Here is a 19,771-nt window from a genome sequence, read left to right on the forward strand (position 1 = left end):
AACCTATGAGTGATTATGGAAAATTGATTATTGGAGGCTGCTGCACTTATTCGACATTGAAGAAGTCCTACTGCTTTAGGATGAGTTTTTTAAAATTCTGTCCCTCCAGTGCCTCTCACTCAAAGCCACTTTACAGGGCTTCCCTGGTGGCGCAGTGGTTGAGGGTCCATCTGCCGATGCAGGGGACATGGGTTCGTGCCCCGGTCCGGGAAGATCCCACATGCCGCGGAGCGGCTGGGCCCGTGAGCCATGGCCGCTGAGCCTGCGCGTCCGGAGCCTGTGCTCCGCAACGGGAGAGGCCACAGCAGTGAGAGGCCCACGTACCGCAAAAAAAAAAGCCACTTTACAACACAAGCCTACGCCCTTGGTTCACATTGTTGCTTTAGTACAGACACTTTCTGATGTGATTTCTATTGCTAAACTACTCTTCCTCACCTGACCAGTTATTTGAATCAGGTTGTTGTTTTAATTATTACTCTTACAATTTCCTTCCTAGTCTACAAAGCAAGATAAAAACGAGAACAATATGGAAAGGTCTGAACTTTATTTCAAATTTGCTGATCTCACTGTTTTTCTCTAATTCTAACTTGAAATAATTCACAACTTCATTTCAAGCTACTGAAGCATGAAAGAAATCTCGTCCACAACAAAATCTGGAAGCTTTATTCCATCAGTGCGTGGTGAAGTATAAAATTAAGGCCCAGGTACTCAATCAAGATAAGGTTGTATGACTACATCTTTCTTCATTTGGGAGACTGACACTGATATAAAAAGGCCAATAGCTACAGAACCACATAAAGAATATAGTCACCAAACACCTCAGTTGGGTCACATTATTCCATACACACACACAAGTGATTCCAAATATAACATATATATTGGGTCTCACCAATTTCTCCTTCCTGTCCCGGCTTAGGAATGCTTATGGAAGTTTTGGTCTCCAGTTCAAGTTTCTTCCTAGTGTCGCCCCTCTTTCCAACTATATGCCTATAATATAAAGAAAATTAATTAACGTAAGTCAAAATGTACAAGAATAAAGAACTCCATCATGTTTAAATCATACGTGGCCAGAGACACTCCCTCAAAGAAAAGTGCTTCAGTAAAAACTCAGTATCTGTACGGGAAATTACAAATCATACAGCTTTATAGAACATACTGCATTACACTCATTGGCAAAATGATATCCTACAGCCAATTCAACCACATAGAAAGAATAACTATGCTCAATGCCTGCTTGCTTCTCAAAACTATATTCAGAGACTTCCCTCGTGGCACAGTGGTTAAGAATCCGCCTGCCAATGCAGGGGAAACGGGTTCGAGCCCTGGTCCAGGAAGATCCTACATGCCGCGGAGCAACTAAGCCCGTGCGCCACAACTACTGAGCCTGAGCTCTAGAGCCCGCGAGCCACAACTACTGAAGCCCACGCGCCACAACTACTGAAGCCCACGTGCCTAGAGCCCATGCTCCACAACAAGAGAAGCCACCGCAACGAAAAGTAGCCCCCGCTCGCCACAACTAGAGAAAGCCCGCGCTCATCAACAAAGACCTAACGCAGCCATAAATAAATAAATAAATAAATAAAACAAAAAAAAAACTATATTCAAAATCTGGGTCTGCAGTTCAGTGAAAGGAAAGCTGGCACAGTCTCACGGGGCACTTGAATGGGTCTACAGTTTGAAGGGGGAAAACCTTGTTCTCTTAGAGAGCAAATTAACTACATTATGAGTTCATCCTAAGGGAATTATCCTTGATTAATTAAATAAAGGTAAAGAGCTTAGCAAAGAGCAGGGTTCACCAGTCAGGACAGATTCAAGCACAGAGAGTAAAGAGGTAATCCTCAGGTTGAATTCAAACACACAGGCATGTTTTGTTTGGGAGATTTCACCTAAAAATTGGGAAATTTTACCTAAAAATATAGATTTCTAAGTTCTTTTGAAAAATTGGGAGATCTGACTACTCATGGCAAAAATAGGCTGGAACATGAGCTCGTTCCTAAAAATGGAACATGAGCTCATCACAAACCCTGTCCCTCCCTACTGTCTTTCACTGACTGCACCTCAATCATCTGCTGGCTCATTTGCATTACTTGCCTGGGCCTCCTAGCATAAATAATTCTGACAATCCAAGGTTATCTCCTGAAACCCATAGTAATTAGATGTGTTAAAGCAACTGAGACTACCGGATCCCAGGAGAAAAGTTTCAGAGTCTATAAAGCACTAAGAGACCATCACAGGACCATGAAGTTAAGAGATAAAGCTTCCTCATCAACAGTATTTCAGCTTCTATGATTTCAATTACAGTATCCAACAGCACGGGTGACTATGTCTAAAACTCTGCATTTGTTTTTTACATGGGGATAACCAAGCCCGGTTATTTCCATTAAGATCTACTGTAGTAAGCCAGTTTTTTATAAAACAAGATGTTTAGAAGAGGACGAGAACTCCACAATTCCCATGTGGTTTTTCTCTGTGTTGGGCTAGGGATTGTGCAGCACCAACTCCATCAGGCCTTTGTCTTTCCAGGCCTTATCAACAAGGGGAGCTTTCAACCAGGCTCCTGTTTGTTAGCACATGGCTAGTGGACAAACTTACCATAAGTAGTTGGCTCAAAGTGTTATTAATAGTCCAGGCACCTTAGGGAAGTGGTTGAGGTTAAAGACGCTTTAGAATCAAACCTTGGGCAAGTCATTTAACCACTCTAAGCCTATTTCCTCACTTATAAAAATGGAGTGAATAATACCTAAGTAACATAAGGTTGTTTTAAGGATTAAATGTGATCATTTATAAAAGGGCTTCCTAGTGACTGACACATAGCTCAGTACAGCCCATGCCATCCTCATTAAGCCCATGATGGCATCCTTCCAGTTAAGAGTACCAGACCCAAAAGAGGTTTACATGGAAAGTCTAAAACACTCACTACAATAAAACAGATACGCAGTGAAAGGGTGACTCCTTTATTGAATATGTAAGTGGAAATTCCTGCCAGATCAAGTGGTTCTCAATCTTGGCTACAAACTGGAATCACCTGGGGGCTATAAAAACTAATGATGCCTAGGTTCACCTCCCAGAGATTTGGACTCAACTGGTCTGGGGTACACCTGGGTATCAGGAATTTTTAAAGCTCCCCAGGAGCTTTAAATGTGCACCTGAAGTTGAGAACCACAGTATTAGATCCAGTCCGTGGACATGTGTATCACCATTAGGTTTAGATTATAAATTACTCTGGTCAAGTAATCTCTTCCTTGATCCAAATAACCTTACATAAATGATTCATAAGAAAGAAATCTTCCTTGTATGACAATTATTTCTCAATATGACAGGAAGGGAGGGAGGCAGGAAGGAGTCTTCCTAGTAAATATTGTCTATTAATTAGGATTTAGCTGAACCAATACCTAATCTAAATTGCAAGTCATCTGGGACAAAATGAGTACTTAGAATATATAGAATTCAAAAGGTCATCAAGTTAGAATCAGATATTTAAGGAATCTTTACACACCTTAGCAGTAGCAAATATATACATTAAGGAAGACATGTTGCATTGATTTTATCAGGAACCTGAGCCACAACTTTCTAAAATCATGTTTCTTAGAAGAAAATGTCACTGGAACCTGAGAGGAAAGTGAGCTATCAGGATTAACATTTGGTTTCGCATTCAGCCACATTCCACAAGAATTTCATCCTTAATAGGTGTTTCAGGAGATTCTCAAGGTTGACAAAAATGAAACTACTTGCCTCTTGGAACTTAAAGGTATATGATTCCATATTTGTAGATCTCCTCTCATAGAGGATCAAGGACAGACTTTATTCATCTGGTACAACACAGAAAAAAAAATCTATGACTTCCCAGACCAGCCTATCTCCAGAGGCACAAGCCCAAAAGAAGCCAGTCAGCCACATAAGCTAACCGTATTAGTGGTTAATAAGAGACAGAATGTGGTCCATCATGCAAGCAAGCAAGCACAGACTGAAGCGATGGCAAAGCTTCCAAGCAATTTACATATAATGATAACTCTGGAAAAAGCGTATCAGTATTTGACAAGCGTTGGAGAATAACAGGACATATTCCTACCTTCAAGAAGCTTCCCATCTAGTGGGAAAAATATCAAATAGCACACAAATAAATATAAACATAAGACTGAGAAATGCTACAAAGGAAAAGTAGAGGGTGTTATGAGAACATATAGTAGGGTAATCAATGTGGCAGTGGGGATGTCGGTGTCAAAGCAAGCTTCCCTAAGGAAGGAGAATAAAACTAGCTAAGGAACAGGAGAGATTAATAAAAGGCAAAGGGAACAGCATATGCCAAGGCTCAAAGGCAGGAAGGAACACACACAGCACAGGTGAAGAACTGAAGAAAACCAGTTAAGCTTAAGTGCGAAGCCAGGGAAACAGTGGTGTGAAATGAGACTGAAAAATCAAGGCTGGCTAACTCATGTTCAAGATTTTGGCCACTGCTCTAATGGAAGAGAATTCCGTCTTCAGAGGAAGGATGTTAATGGATTTCAAGCAAAGGTAGTAAAATAATCAGGTTTGCCTTTTAAAAAGATCATTCCACCCTCAATGTGAAGAACTGATTGGAAGAGAGAGCAAGAATCAATGTGGAGAGACCAGTAAGTAGGCAACTTGAAGTAATTCACAGACGAGGCAGCAGGGTGGCTATAAAGAAAGAGATTAAGTAGATTCAAAAGATATTTAAGGGGCTTCCCTGGTGGCGCAGTGGTTGAGAGTCCGCCTGCCGATACAGGGGACACGGGTTCATGCCCTGGTCCGGGAAGATCCCACATGCTGCGGAGCGGCTGGGCCCGTGAGCCATGGCCGCTGAGCCTGTGCGTCCGGAGCCTGTGCTCTGCAATGGGAGAGGCCACAACAGTGAGAGGCCCGCGTACCACAAAAAAAAAAAAAAAAAAAGATATTTAAGAAGCAAAATCAACAGGACTTGGTGACACATGTGAAATGATGAAACTGATCTACAATCAGTCCTTAGAAATTCTAGGACATTAAACACTAAACCATTTTATCACTAGTAATCAAGCATTGCAATAAGTGTGGAAAAGAGAAGAATCCACTTCCTGCTATGTTTCCTAGAAATGCCTTCCCATGAAGTTGCCGGGGGCCTCACTCACTTGTAGAGCAGGCTGGGGGCCTTCACAGTACACCGGAAACCTTGCGGGGTCTGCACCACCTCATAGGCTTCACAGGACTCTTCTGCACATTCCACGAGACCTGTACAGAAATGGTAACATCTCGCTCAGAGCTGCTGCTCTATGGACAACAGTCTGCTTTCTCCCCAGCTGTCCAACCACTCTCGAGGTTTAAAAAAAGCAATACACACACACACAAAAAACAGCCATACACTTTACACTACAGAACACTGCTCTGATATTCCTTCTGACCTGCTCTTAGAAGAAAAATAAAGACTAAAAAACACATGACTATTTTAAATCTTCCAATCTTGGAACCATGGAAAAGGAGTACTTACATACCACTATTTAACTGTTTTCTCCCAGAAAGCTAAGACAGTAAAAATTTTTGTACTGTTTTTTTCTTTTGGAGATGTGTTTCATGTAACAAAAAATTCATCCTCTTAAAATGTACAACTCAGTGGTTTTTAGTATTAAAACACAAAATCACTTCAGTGAATGAGGTAGGAGTGATACTGGAGAACTTACTTCATACAGCCAAGACAAAGAGAAAGGAGGAGGGTGAAATAAAGGGGCTCAAGGCCCCAAGGCAAAAGGGGAACAGTGGGGAGGACCAAGGGGAAGACTATTCCCCAAGGCTTAGGGCCTAATGGAAAAGCTTACAAACCAAAAGGAAAAGGAAGCAGAGAACCTGAAAGGCCCTGTTTGTGCATTAAACCCAAGTCCAAGTTAATCAGCCTGAAAATATTGCCCATCTCAACAGTTTAGTTTACTTCTTAAAAATTATTCCTATTTGGGGCTTCCCTGATGGCGCAGTGGTTGAGAGTCTGCCTGCCGATGCAGGGAACACGGGTTCGTGCCCCGGTCCAGGAAGATCCCACATGCCGCAGAGCGGCTGGGCCCGTGAGCCGTGGCCACTGAGCCTGCACATCCGGAGCCTGGGCTCCACAACGGGAGAGGCCACAACAGTGAGAGGCCCGTGTACCGAAAAAAAAAAAAAAATTATCCCTATTTTAAATAGTAATAATGTTGGTCGTGTATTTGAAACTGCCTGTATATGACTGTAAAGAAGAAAAGAAAAAATACAACACAACAATTATAATAACAACAGCTAACACTGGGCACATGTTCATTTATTTCAATAATTTATAGAAATTACTTCATAGCTTTACAGATAAAAGAACTTCATTTTGCCACAGATTATTAATGATTAATATTAATAATTAACTAAAATTACCCCATATTACATTTAAGCCTCTGCACAAAGATGAGACATAACCTGATGTATGAACTGAGAACACCTCATCAAACTCATCTGTCTCCTCAGACATCAACACAAAGGGAGCTATGAGAGGCCAAACATCTCAAATTTCAGTGCTCACACAGAAATACACTGAAACAAAGAACTGCTTCTACAATACGGAGAACATTTTACTTCTCATCTGACCAAAGATCAACCAGGATTACCTTGATAACAGTCATCATCTTCGTCTTCATGTTGATAAGTCTGCTCTTGGATGGGATTCTTCCTGTAAGCCCGTCCACCAATTCTTATAAGCTGTGGACGCAGAACTTCCATGATACTTTCTCCAAACAAGTCCTGTGGAATACTGAAAAATAAACCATCACCTTACCTTTTGTTTTAATCATAAATAAAACCCTACCTCTATTACATGGATCTTTATGTAGGCCTAAACGGACATAATTGGGCATCAGTTCACAGTACATCCTAAGCAAAAGCAGCATTGTTTCCACTAGATTTCCCCTATCTAGAAGCTGTTTTAAATCAATTGCTGCATTTTCCACTACACTACTCCACTCCTGGCATACTCTAGATAGTAATTTGTAAGCTACTCTGCATTCCCCCAAAAAATGATTAAAAGATACTGAGCCCATCCATGACTTTGAAAGAGAGAAGAGAGATCTCTTCATTACTTTAACCTAAAGGGAGTAAAATACAACCTTCTGTGCTTATCTAAACATTTGCAAAGTGTCTTACCCTCACTATTCAGCACGACCTTTAAGAGAATTAGGGATGTTAAAACACTTATCCTCGGGCCTCCCTGGTGGCGCAGTGGTTGAGAGTCCGCCTGCCGATGCAGGGGATACGGGTTCGTGCCCCGGTCTGGGAGGATCCCATATGCCGCGGAGCGGCTGGGCCCGTGAGCCATGGCCGCTGAGCCTGCGCGTCCGGAGCCTGTGCTCCGCAACGGGAGAGGCCACAGCAGTGAGAGGCCCGCGTACCGAAAAAAAAAAAAAAAAAAAAAAAAAAAAAAAACACTTATCCTCAAGGGGAGGACAAAAAAAACCCTAAATTCTTTTAGAGGTGCTAGAAATATATACCCAACAATTAGATCCAGTTGCCTATCAAAACAAAGTTAAAATATGACTTAACCAACATGGTTCTCTAAACCAACACATTGCTGAGGGGAGGAATCCGATTTCCGTAGGTCACTGCTCAAAAACTGTACATCACTCACAGAGAAGCGAAGTTTCCAGTCACCATTTAATGAATCAGTAATTTAGGAAACAAAGGTTCCTTACGGGTTAGCTGTGGTTATGTTTAACCAGTGTCCCTACCACGTATGTTAGATGGTCTTGAAGCCCAAAATAACTTAATAGAGTTCCCCCCCGCAAAAAAAGAGTTTCACCCCCAAAAATCAATCCTTATTAAATACACTAATGCTCAATCCTACCTCAGCCAAGTAAGTCACTTTAATTGGTAATTCGCTTACAGAACCAAGAGGAGATTTCGTGTTGTGAGAAATAACAATATAAAAGGTAAACAGACTTGAATGTCGGAAGAGGGGGCATAATTAGCAATGGTTTAATGACATTATACCCTAGTGCCCAATTTCCCAGGACCTCTCACACACACACAAAAACTCTCCACAAAAACAGACTTTAATGTTAAGGTCGGGCCTCAGCCTGAGCTCTGGGGGGAGATAGGGTTGTCTCAGAGACAGGAAACCCTTCATCTGCCTTTCCTATACGGCCCTGGGCTACGAGACTGCTCATTAGGAATGACGGGAAAATAACCAATTTCACCCTGCTTCGCGGTGGTTTGGAGAGAGAAAGAGAGAGAGAGAGAGGAAAGCAGAAGGCCTGCAATGTCGTGGGGGAAGATGAAACTCTGAATCATAAAAGCGAGCAAAACAAAACGAGTACGTCAAAGGGAGCGAAGAGAAACTGGCTCCGCTGCGGTAGGAAAACGTCCGTAGGCACAGCAGGCGAAAGACCCGGAGGCCTCTTCGAGAACGCGTTCCCTGCACCTCTCCGCCCCGACCACGCCCACCATTGCACGGGCACGCGCACGCCGCGGCCTCGAGCACGCCGCCGCCCTCGTCGCAGTAAACGCGGCCGCTCCGGTTGGCCTTGGGGGCGGGGCTGTAGAGGAACGTGCCAAAGCCGCAGAGGTAAGTGGTCGAGGGCTCAGGGACCCCTCGGGAGCTTGGTGGAAAGGGAGTTGATCCCTGGGATCCTACCTGCAGGGACTAGTAAAATGGAGAAAGTAGGTGGAGAAACAGGAGCCTGCCGCAGAGGGCGTGTAAGACGCAATTTCCTCAGGCCGCACCAGACTAGTGCGCATGCGGACCGAAGGGTGGCGCCTGCGCAGTGGGGCGGCGCCGATGTCGCCCCCTGGGGACCGGGGTGGCGGGGTGAGGCTTGGAGTTAGCTTGGGAACTGCTGGCATTCTGACCCCTCCGCTCTTCTGCCCCTTTCTTTCCACCCGACCTGTTTTTAGCTGCAGCATCTTTTTGAATGGTAATTCAGCTCTTTGGGATGATTTCTTAATGGAGTTTAATGATTGCCTGTAATAATTCGCCATTGTACCAGGGTACTTCCTTCAGCGTCTTTGTGATACGGAGACTTTTTCAAAAGGAAGGATTCTTTTTAAGAACATAAGCTTGTATCTGCCAGGAAGGAAGGTAGTTTATGAATACGAGGTCATCCCTATCATACATGAAGTAAATGTGTTGATCATCTTATCACTGTGAACACAACCATGCTGTGTCTCCCCAAATAGCATTGCTCTCCTATAAGAATCTCTACTGCCAATAGTTCTGACTTCCTTGATAGGGTCAAGTACTTCATCATCAGTATTTAAACGTTCAACAGAATTTTACCTAGCACCTACCTTAGGCTTGGCAGCCTAATGGGAGAAACAGTTGTGTAAATAGATCTGCAGAATAAGGAAGAAAAAGAAAACGGTAATGGACCAGCCCTCATGACACCAAGTTTCTCTATCCCCTGCATAACCTTTGCTGAGCTGCTAGCTCTGTGTTCTGTTATTTGTTCATCATTCATTCAGGAAACATTGTGATCCAGGTTCTGTGCTAGGCTTTGAGGGTAGAAAGACAACACTTTCCCCTTTTCCTAAGAAAGGGGTTCTTCCTAAGATCTTGAACCTTAAAATGAAAATGTGGAGTGCATTTTCCCTCTCCCTGAGCAGGCCCTTTCTCCTCTAGGAGTCATTTGACATTGACACTCTATGTCAAATGGAAACATTTAGGACTTTTCCCATGAGTAAGTGTGTTGAAACGTGAGTATGAAAAACTGGGACCTGCAGAGGAAAAAAAAGATTCAGGAGTAAGTATCCATCAGTGATTTTGGGTAGCTAATATTAAGTATTTACTGTGCCTATAACTGTTCCAAATGCTTTAGTTATATTAACCTTCCTGACACCTCTGGTGTAGGTACTATCATTATCCCCATTTCAGAGATGAGGCAACTGAGAAGCAGAGAGGTTAAGTGATTTGTCCAAAGTCATACAGCAAGTTAAGTAAAAAAACCAGGACATGAAACTAGGCCAAGAGGCTTCAGAGTCTTGAGCTCTTAACCAGTATGCTATTTTACCTCTCAAATAGCACATGACATGCCAATAAAGCCATTGCTTAAAAAATGGCACGGCAAATAAGCTTAAAGTCCCTACACCTCAGTTTTGTTTTGTCATCTGTAAAATGGGAGAATCGCATTAGATGACCTTTAAGGAATCTTGTGATTCCTGTGAAATGTTTAACTCATTTAGCAAACATTTATTTAAATCAGCAGCTACTTAGTATAGGCCAAGCATAATGTTTGGTTCTGGTGATCAGAATGCCTGCCTTCATAGAGAAGTTACAAACTAGTGTTTATTGTTGGTTTCACTTTAACTCCTGTTACCACCTGCTGGTAGCATGCAAAATTTAACCTAATCTTTAAAGCTGGAAATTACTTAGGTGTATCTTTCCACCTCAGCAGAAAACTCCTTATTTATGTTAAAGTTAGTGCTAATTCTGCACTCTACTTTTCAACCTTGGCTGTTTTGTGTATTTTTTTTTATATCTTCTAATTCCTGTACCTTTTTTTAAAAATAAATTTATTTATTTTATTTTTGGCTGCGCTGGGTCTTCGTTGCTGCACGCAGGCTTTCTCTAGTTGCGTTGAGTAGGCTTCTCACCACGGTGGCTTCTCTTGTTGCGGAGCATGGACTCTAGGCACGTGGGCTTCCGTAGTTGTGGCACGTGGGCTCAGTAGTTGTGGCTCAAGGGCTCTAGAGCGCAGGCTCAGTAGTTGTGGTGCACGGGCTTACTTACTCCATGGCATGTGGTATCTTCCTGGACCAGGGCTCAAACCCATGTCCCCTGCATAGGCAGGTGGATTCTTAACCACTGTGCTATCAGGGAAGCCCTGTTTTTTGTATTGAATGATAGTAGTTCTGAGTTTGCAGGAAGACTACAGTATTCTTTTTAGAAAACATAAACTTTTTAGAATCTTTTGTAAATGTGTAGTATAAGCTTCTGTTTTGAACTGTTTTAAGGAGTCGTGTATTCGGTACAGATTTTTCTCATTTACATTTGGACTTTTTGATTTTTTGATGTGACATATTAAACACTCACCATTCCTCTAATTCCTAATAGGCCTTGAATTCTAAGATCATTCCTGAACTATTAATATTTTGTTCCAGTTTTGGGTCGCCACCAAGTGATCAATTTGGGTATTACATTTGAATGAAAAAGTTGTGGGGTTTTTTTGTTTGGGGGTTTTTTTTTTAATGAAAGGGCCAATATGTATTTCCTAACCAATTCCCCTTCCTTAGGAACAGAACACACTGTTATTCTGGAAATTTATTTGGAAAATTTTATAAGTGAATTTCTTGGTGTGGCTGGGTCAGGATGTGTCCAAGACAAACTATCCTATGAGGCATGGTTGTTTTATCCTCATATAATTCATTTCCTCAGTTAAATTGCTACCTTGGCAGTGCTGTATCACCACTTCATAACGCATAAATCACCCACAGTCAATCCCAAGTGACATAAACAGTTTGCTAATGGTAGAAAGTAGTGTTTTGAGTAGAAAAACTAAGAATAAACATATTTTCACTTAAAACCCTGAGTGACATTTTGGCCTGAGGCATCAATAAAAGATTGTGGAGTACAGAGGGTAGAAAAAATTGGAGCTAATTCTTGACTAAACTGTATGCTGGCTTTTATGGCAGCTAGAACGAAATGTAGTCAATCTCACTAACATAAACTTGCCAATTGCTGTTTTTCTTTCTCTGCAGTGCAGTGAGAATTCTACTAGAGAGGAAATGGCTGCCTCTTCATCATCCTCCTCAGCCGGTGGGGTCAGTGGAAGTTCTGTCACTGGATCTGGTTTCAGTGTCTCAGACCTTGCCCCACCACGGAAAGCCCTTTTCACCTACCCCAAAGGAGCTGGAGAGATGTTAGAAGGTGATCTCATGCTGCTTTTTGCTGAATAATTGGATTCAGACCTGCTATGCATATTAATTGTAAGGAAGCTATTAAGTGGATTGGAGACAAGTTTGCCCTGATTTCAGCTCCACATTTCATTTCTTGTCCCCATTTCAAAATAATATCTTTAAAACATAAATCTTTCTCTAGAATCAGAATTTTGGAGCTGAAAAAGACTTTGGAAATCAAGGAGGTCATCTAGAGTTATTTAGACCCAGAAAAGATAAAGTAATTTGACCATGTGAAAGGACAAAGTCAGCACTGGAACCAGGAATTCTGTTGACCTCCTGCTCCAGTTTGCTTTATCTTGGCACCAGTCTGCTTCCCTATGGTTGGTAGGTTTGATATATTTTTTTCTAATATAATTCATCGACAGATAGATTAAGAGATTCTGAGAGGAAATAAAAACCAACTTACTACTCTTGTATGTGAAGATGACTCTCCTGGCCCACTGCAGGACGGTGCTGTGTGGTTTTTCTAGCACTAGAGCTGGATTTGCATCAAATCTTCCCCAATCTTATTCAGCACACATTTGCAAACTGGCTGGCCAAGATCGGGGCACAGGCCGTAAGCATGAAACAGCATTGGTACCTAGAATTTATCAGATTCATGTCATTTTAGGGTCTGGACCAATAAATTCTTAATAGGGAGCATAAAAATCACCAGAAGAGCTTATTTAAAGTGTACCTTTCTTGGGCTTCCCTGGTGGCGCAGTGGTTGAGAATCTGCCTGCCAGTGCAGGGGACACGGGTTCGAGCCCTGGTCTGGGAAGATCCCACATGCCGCGGAGCAACTAGGCCCGTGAGCCACAACTACTGAGCCTGCGCGTCTAGAGCCTGTGCTCCGCAACAAGAGAGGCTGCGATAGTGAGAGGCCCGCATACCGCGATGAAGAGTGGCCCCTGCTTGCCGCAACTAGAGAAAGCCCTCACACAGAAACGAAGACCCAACACAGCCAAAAATAAATAAATAAAATACTGAATACATAACTACTTTAAAAAATAATAATAATAAAATAAAGTGTACCTTTCTGGCTCACCTTAGAGATTCCAAATCAGTGTAGGTTACAGCATAGGAATCTCCATTTTGACCAACATCCAGGAGATTCTCATGAAAATGGTCCTTAACTGTTAAACTGTTCATCATACCTTGAAAAAAATTAGCAAAGAACCTATCAAGGATTCAAAATCTACTTGATTCTAGCACATCTGTGCTTAATTATAATTGATATTTTTTGCTTTAAATATTGCAAATTTCAGTAAGTATATTTAAAAATCTGGAAATGTCTGAGAAAGGTACAAACTGTAGTTAAGAGTCGGCTTTTTGGGGTAATCTTTATTCATTTATATCAGGTATAATAAAAAGCAGAGGTTTGGATTAAGCCAGGACAAACAGAAGAATCATTTGTTACAGGAAAACATGGGAAGACTGGAACCGTAAGGCTTTTTAGAATTGGTTCAAGTCATGATTAGTAGACAGTCAGTTAGTGATACATCTGAGGCGTGTGCACTTCTGTCTTTGCCCTTTTGTTTTCTTCAATTGTGTTAACTGAATACTCAAGCGAGCATCACTGAGTCTGGAGGTAGCGAATATTTGGTGCCTTGTTTACCATATTTGGCGCTAAAAATAAATTATGACTTCAGTTATATGCAGCAGAAACCTGGTATTAAGGAAGCTTCCCACAAAACAAACCAGAAGTTGGAGGAACTTAAATTACTTAATGAGTTTTGTAGCAGCAGAAGAGGAATCATTGTTTAACAATGGACCCTAAGATTGAAGTCATTTAAATTCTAGCTACAGGAGGAATTTAATACAGGAGGTACCTCCTTGGTCTCAAAGCTATCAGCATTCTTTGTCAGTGTACACCAGATTACTTGGAAACACTAAAGAAGAAAGGCTTCTAAAATTACTCTAAATGTTGACATTCTAACAAGTTATAGTTCTATCCACTTCTATTCCCTCCCATTATGCTTCATGGGGGACTGTGTTGCCTTTCTATTGTAAAATGAATTTAAATTAAGTTTAAATTCACAGTGCACAGTTTTGATTCTCTTCCTCGGGTTTAAAGTTTCACCTACATTTTTTTTTTTTTTTTCTTTTTTTTTGCGGTATGCGGGCCTCTCACTGATGTGGCCTCCCCCGTTGCGGAGCACAGGCTCCGGACGCGCAGGCCCAGCGGCCATGGCTCACGGGCCCAGCCGCTCCGCAGCATATGGGATCCTCCCAGACGGGCACGAACCCGTATCCCCTGCATCGGCAGGCGGACTCTCAACCACTGCGCCACCAGGGAGGCCCTCACCTACATTTTAAAGCTGCTTACATTTAAGGACACACTATGAAAACTTAGAGATGGTAGTCCTTGAACTATCCTGGTCAAATGAAGAATGTTAAATTGAAAAGAGTACCCTTAAATGTGAGTTAATAAGGATGCTAGTTTGGAAGCATCATCTACCATGTTTATAGGTGATACTATTATGCAAGTAATCTAACACACATGAACCTGACCATTTTTCTTACGGTAGTTTAATTGAATACAGGCAAAGCTTGTTTTGTTGGGCCTCGCAGAAACTGTGGTTTTTTTTTTTTACAAATTGAAGGTTTGTGGCAACCTTGCCTTGAACAAGTCTGTTGGCGCCATTTTTTCAACAGCACTTACTTGGTGTCTCTGTGTCACATTTTGGTAATTCTCACAATATTTCAAACGCCCCATCAGCAGAAAGATTACAATTCACTGAAGGCTCAATGATGGTTAGCATTTTTTAGCAATAAAGTATTTTTTAATTAAGGTACATACATTGTTTTTTTAGAGATAATGCTATTGCACACTTAATAGACTACAGTGTGGTATAAACATAACTTTTCTATGCAATGGAAAACCAAAAAATTAGTGTGACTTGCTTTATTGCAGTTGTCTGGAACCAAGCCCACAATATCTCTGAGATATGCCTGTATGAAAATAGAGAAGGAATAGTTGCCTCTTCAGAGTAAGGAACAAAAGCAATTAGGAATCAAGGTTGAATGCTGTCTATAATCTTAACAGGTTAATCTGATCTTGCGTCCTCCTAAATCTAGGATAATAAACCCAAATAACCTGTACTTAACCTTGTGAATTAACTTTTTTGTGTACCTGCTCTCTGATAACAGACATCTCACATAAGCAGTATACTGTACAGGACTTTTCAGCATTCCCCTGCCCTTGGCTAGGATTGTTCTCACCCAGTTATTAGTAAGCAAATTAGAGACTGCCTTCCAGCCCAGAAGTGGCTGAATTTTAGTAACATTGTAGGCCACTGAAGCATAAATTATCTGCCATTGTCTATTTTCCTGCTGTGAGGTAATATTCTTTTAAATGAATTTGTTAGCATCCTATTTATTGGAGTTGGCAGTGGTGTTAGATTTGGACAATTTACTGAACTTTTCACCATTTATAACCTTTACTTGTCCCTTAAGAGGAAAGCTGATGTATTGCTGCTTGGTGTGTTAACAAAGGGTTTGATTACAATTTCTAAATGGAAGACAGATTGCGCCAGGCTGACTCCTCTGGAGAAATTCCAGGCTTTAGATTGGTACAGATATCACATCTAATAGGATGTGGCTAAGAAGCAGTAGACTTTGTGGTTAATACAGAGCTGCAAATCAGCAAAAGTGTGTTCCGTAGACATATAGAGTGGAAAAGTGATATGCAGGTGCCTTTTTGAAAGATTAGCTTACATCCTTTTGCTTTGAAGTTCATTACCAAGGGAAATATGCAAATGTTATAATTTAAGCATTTATCCTAATAACACCTGTGATTAAATGTAAGTGGGAGGTAGCACTTGCAAGAGCTTCCAAACAATCTTGGCCTGTTCCTAACAGAATCCCCGCTGCCTTGTGTGAGATCCTAAAGTTCAGGATCAAACCACCTGAGAAGTGAGCTCTAATTCTCTATGCTTTGCTCTTCCTAAAATAAAACAAATTATAATTTGATCCTTTAAGCAAGGGTATGAATGCTGGCATATTTACACAAAAGAGGCATAATAAATTGCATCATTAGTGTCAAATGTTCACACAGTCCCTCTTCCTATAGTGGGATTCATAGTTATTTTCTGGCCATTGCCCTTATCTAAAAAACTCAGTAATATCATTAGCTTACCTAGATCTTTAAACTGGACAGCCAGTATAATATTTAGTTAATTGAAAATAAAAAACTTTTTGCTCAATTTAGATGATATGCTCACAAATGACTTACATTCAGCCAGAGGGATGGGGGTGGGAGAAAGGAATAGAATCATATCCCATGTAGCACAGTATTTAGAAAAGAGGTTGGGTTTAAAGAATAACACTCACCCCAAAGTCTACCTCACTATATGAAAGAAATTATATTTTTGAAATATTATACAATATGTGTATATCAATGCATAATATATTTTCATACATAGGTATGGAAATAATTATATTTTTGCATCAGTTTTTTTTTTTTTTTTTTGGTGATACGCGGGCTTCTCACCGTAGTGGCCTCTCCCGTTGCTGAGCACAGGCTCCGTATGCGCAGGCTCAACAACTCGGCCCCAGCCAACGCGGGCCCAGCCGCTCCACGGCATGTGGGATCTTCCCGGACTGGGGCATGAACCCGTGTCACCTGCATCGGCAGGCGGACTCTCAACCACTGCGCTACCAGGGAAGCCCTTTGCATCAGTTTTGAAGATAATATTAGAAGCCCTCTTGGTTGTATATTCAAGCTATTTGGATACAGTATCTATAGTTTTTCTTATTTTTTTTTTACCATGAGCTTCTGAAATAAGGTCTGCCTTGTGTGGAACTCAGCATGAAGTCAGGATGTGTTAGTCCTATCTCCTTGTCACTTAATACCTGGCTGACGCACCAACCCATGATTGATGAGTGAGTGTGTGACACCCAGTAGTGCTGGCATGAACTACTGCCTAAAAAAAGACAGCTGTGTCCCCTCCCTCCGTTTGTTTTAGGATTTTTGCAGTAAGATCTCTTCACCGATTGGTTTCAGCTACCCCTTTAAAAGTCACATTTTCCTACATGAGTTCTTTGTCTTTGGGCGTATGTTTTGCTGTATCAGCCCTTGCCTGACAAGGAAAAACATGAACTAGCTTATGTTTCACAGTCATCTTTCAAGTACTGGGGTGACTGAGTTAGCTACCTTCTTGTAGCCAGTTCTTGGCACCAGTACAATGCTAGGTTCTGAAGTTGCACCATACCCTTATGGCCATGCAAATTGCAGTGTTTTGATTCAGTTGGAAAATCAAGGTTACAGTTGGCGTTTACAGAATGAAGCTCCCCAGCAGTGTTTTGTGATGGCCATAGTGATGTAATTTGAAATATAAAATATCAACAATAGCTATTTTTCCTCAGCTTTACTTTTTATTTATTTATTTATTTATTGTGGTATGCGGGCTTCTCACTGTTGTGGCCTCTCCCGTTGCCTAGCACAGGCTCACAGGCCCAGCCGCTCCACGGCATGTGGGATCCTCCCAGACCTGGGCGCGAACCCGCATCCCCTGCATCGGCAGGCAGACTCTCAACCACTGTGCCACCAGGGAAGCCCCAGCTTTACTTTTTAGAATGAAAATGATTAAGGGTTCTGGTGTACCTTTGTATTTTGAAAGCACGGGAGCCACATGGCCAAATATGTCAGCTGTCAGTGTTTGCTTGACATACACAATAGGAGAACATTAAGAAATTGTCAGGTTAGGATGGGGGAAATGTTGACCAGGACATCGAACTGGGGTTTCTTGTTTTTGTTTTTTTAACACTATTTTTAAACTCTTTTAACAAGTGGAGGGACTATTTTAATATTCTAGGTATAGAAGAAGTAGCTTTTATAACACAACAGTGTTAATTCTAAGGGAAACAGAAGCCCTCTTTGTAAACACTAAACACTAGACCCCGAATGTAAAAGCAGGGAAAAGAATGGATATGTTTATTAGGTTTATCAGGCACCATGAGATTACAATGGATTAGAGCAGATTAAAACTTTTCCTCTTCTCTTTGTAGATGGCTCTGAGAGATTCCTCTGTGAATCCGTTTTCAGCTATCAAGTGGCATCTACGCTTAAACAGGTGAAACATGGTAAGCACATGAGTGTTGTGTACTTAACTATGAGAATAAATTTATTGGGGGGTGTGAGGGGGGACTTAGAAAGGTCAGAGTGCTCGGTAACAAAAACTCAGCAAGGCTATTTAAGTGGACGTTCCAAATTACCTGCAGACAAGAACATTCTGCGGTCTTAATCCAGACATAATGTCCACATTGAGGCTTAAAGTTGAAGTCAAAGGGGTTAGTTTTCTAGGGGAGTTAATGCTTCCTACTCTGCTTGTATTGCTTTTTCCTCTCCTTTCTGAAACCTTCTTTTACTGTTGTACTCCATTGGTTACCATCATTATCTGCATCTTTGGGTATTTATGTAATACCTCTTGGTCTAACTGGACTCTTAAGATCCTGGTAGCACCTTTTCTGTTCCATCATCCCTCACCAGGTCTTCATTTATGCATCAGGGAGCTCTGTTCCCCCACCAAACCAGACCATTTCTCCATAGAGAGCATAATGTTGCGGGGGGGAAAGCTGCAATTGCCTGTAACCCTAGGTTTTTAGTATACAAATCACAAATTTAGTACACAAATGGAATGGAGGATAAGTACTACTTTTTTTCTTTTTTTTTTTAAGATTAAGTCTTCTTACCAACATAGGGTAAGACCCCATTACTAGAATCTTGAGGGGGAAATCCTTTCAGAAATTATTTTTAAATCAGCCATCATGTTGTTGGTTGATATATTATCTCCTTGATTCTTTACAGATCAGCAGGTTGCTCGGATGGAAAAACTAGCTGGTCTGGTAGAAGAGCTGGAGGCAGATGAGTGGCGATTTAAACCCATCGAGCAGCTGCTGGGGTTCACACCCTCTTCAGGTTGACCTTGCCTGGACAGTCACCTCTGGGGCACAGCAAGTGCAGGTCCAGTGAGGAACTTTTCTTACAGCTTACATAGCCATCCAGAGATTCACAGCTCCATCACTGAATTGTTAACTCACATCCATACTTGGTTTCTCTGTATCTACCCACAAGCAACAAATACTTAAATGTGTGATCTTACAAGGAGATTTTTTGTTTTATTTGTTTTAAAAAGTATTGAGAATCAGATTTAGGCAACTGGCATCACAGAACCAGGAGGTTTGGGTTTAAGAGAGATTTATAAAACTTCACAAGCCAGGACACATGCCAGAATTGGCCAACAGAATGGCATCCCTCCTGTCAATTCACGCAGTTCCTAGAATCCTCACCAGTCAAGTCCGAGGTCAGGATCTGGAGTTATAAAATACAGCATTTCTGACCTAAAACCGTTCTTTTTGCAGATGAATGTGATTTCAACTCAGGACCTGTCCAAATTAGGAATTTTTTAAGGTTTGGGATTTTTTTTTCTATTTTTAGACATCTAATTCTATAGATTCTATCTTTTTCTAACCTCCTCTAGGCATGCCAAATGCTGACAAAAAGAATTGCTTTTTGAATGTTGAAGTTCTGGTAAAAATAAAGCAGTGAGCAAAATCCTTTTAAACACAGAAATCCTGAGTTCATCTTCTTGGTGGGCTCAGGCAATTCTGTAGCAAATAAATCCTTTGAAAGAGCTCCAAATTGGTTTCTTTATCCTTTCAAAGCCTCAGGGATTTGGGATAGGGGAAAGAGGTCAAATTACTTTTTCTAAGAAGGGAATCTAAAAACCATTTCTCCTAAGCAAGTGGTAGGTTTGCTTTCTCTCAGGGATATTTGTCTTTTTAGAAGTATATGAATTTATCATCAATATCTGAGTAGGTTTTTTACCATGAAAAGGAAAAACCTGGAAAGCTAAGAGGTGTCTTTTGTTTTCCCTCATGGGACCCCAGGGTCCACACTGCA

At 41.4% G+C, this 19,771-nt stretch overlaps 2 protein-coding genes across 3 annotated transcripts in view; one reads left to right on the forward strand and one right to left on the reverse strand.

Annotated features, from left to right (window-relative positions):
* Positions 1 to 8,725, reverse strand: part of ASCC1 (activating signal cointegrator 1 complex subunit 1) — a 93,078-nt gene extending 84,353 nt beyond the window's left edge. The window contains exons 1-4 of one of the 2 annotated variants that reach the window (XM_082611001.1): positions 8,310 to 8,448; positions 6,609 to 6,751; positions 5,124 to 5,223; positions 890 to 987 (exon numbers count right to left, since the gene is read on the reverse strand). In XM_082611001.1, coding sequence (XP_082467127.1) covers positions 890 to 987; positions 5,124 to 5,223; positions 6,609 to 6,720 — 310 coding nt within the window. In that variant the 5' untranslated portion in view covers positions 6,721 to 6,751; positions 8,310 to 8,448. Of the gene's footprint in view, positions 1 to 889; positions 988 to 5,123; positions 5,224 to 6,608; positions 6,752 to 8,309; positions 8,449 to 8,626 lie in introns of those variants that run through there. The other variant, XM_082611002.1, reaches the window with a different exon arrangement.
* ANAPC16 (anaphase promoting complex subunit 16) lies at positions 8,448 to 19,374 on the forward strand. Its single transcript, XM_082611003.1, has 4 exons — positions 8,448 to 8,557; positions 11,686 to 11,854; positions 17,878 to 17,952; positions 18,677 to 19,374. The coding sequence occupies exons 2-4, from the start codon at positions 11,713 to 11,715 to the stop codon at positions 18,790 to 18,792; spliced, it is 333 nt and encodes a 110-aa protein (XP_082467129.1). The 5' UTR covers positions 8,448 to 8,557; positions 11,686 to 11,712; the 3' UTR covers positions 18,793 to 19,374.
* Positions 19,375 to 19,771: the final 397 nt, after the last annotated feature.

Source organism: Mesoplodon mirus (genome assembly GCF_964341445.2).
Source record: "Mesoplodon mirus genome assembly, chromosome: 2".
In the NCBI taxonomy this organism is placed as follows: Eukaryota; Metazoa; Chordata; class Mammalia; order Artiodactyla; family Ziphiidae; genus Mesoplodon; species Mesoplodon mirus.

What these genes read in the sequence shown, in the direction of transcription:
- ANAPC16 (XM_082611003.1), top strand. Translation starts at nt 11,713, where the DNA reads ATGGCTGCCTCTTCATCATCCTCCTCAGCCGGTGGGGTCAGTGGAAGT. An exon ending in AGCTGGAGAGATGTTAGAAG is followed by an intron (nt 11,855 to 17,877) that starts GTGATCTCATGC and finishes TTCTCTTTGTAG; the next exon opens with ATGGCTCTGAGAGATTCCTC. An exon ending in GCTTAAACAGGTGAAACATG is followed by an intron (nt 17,953 to 18,676) that starts GTAAGCACATGA and finishes GATTCTTTACAG; the next exon opens with ATCAGCAGGTTGCTCGGATG.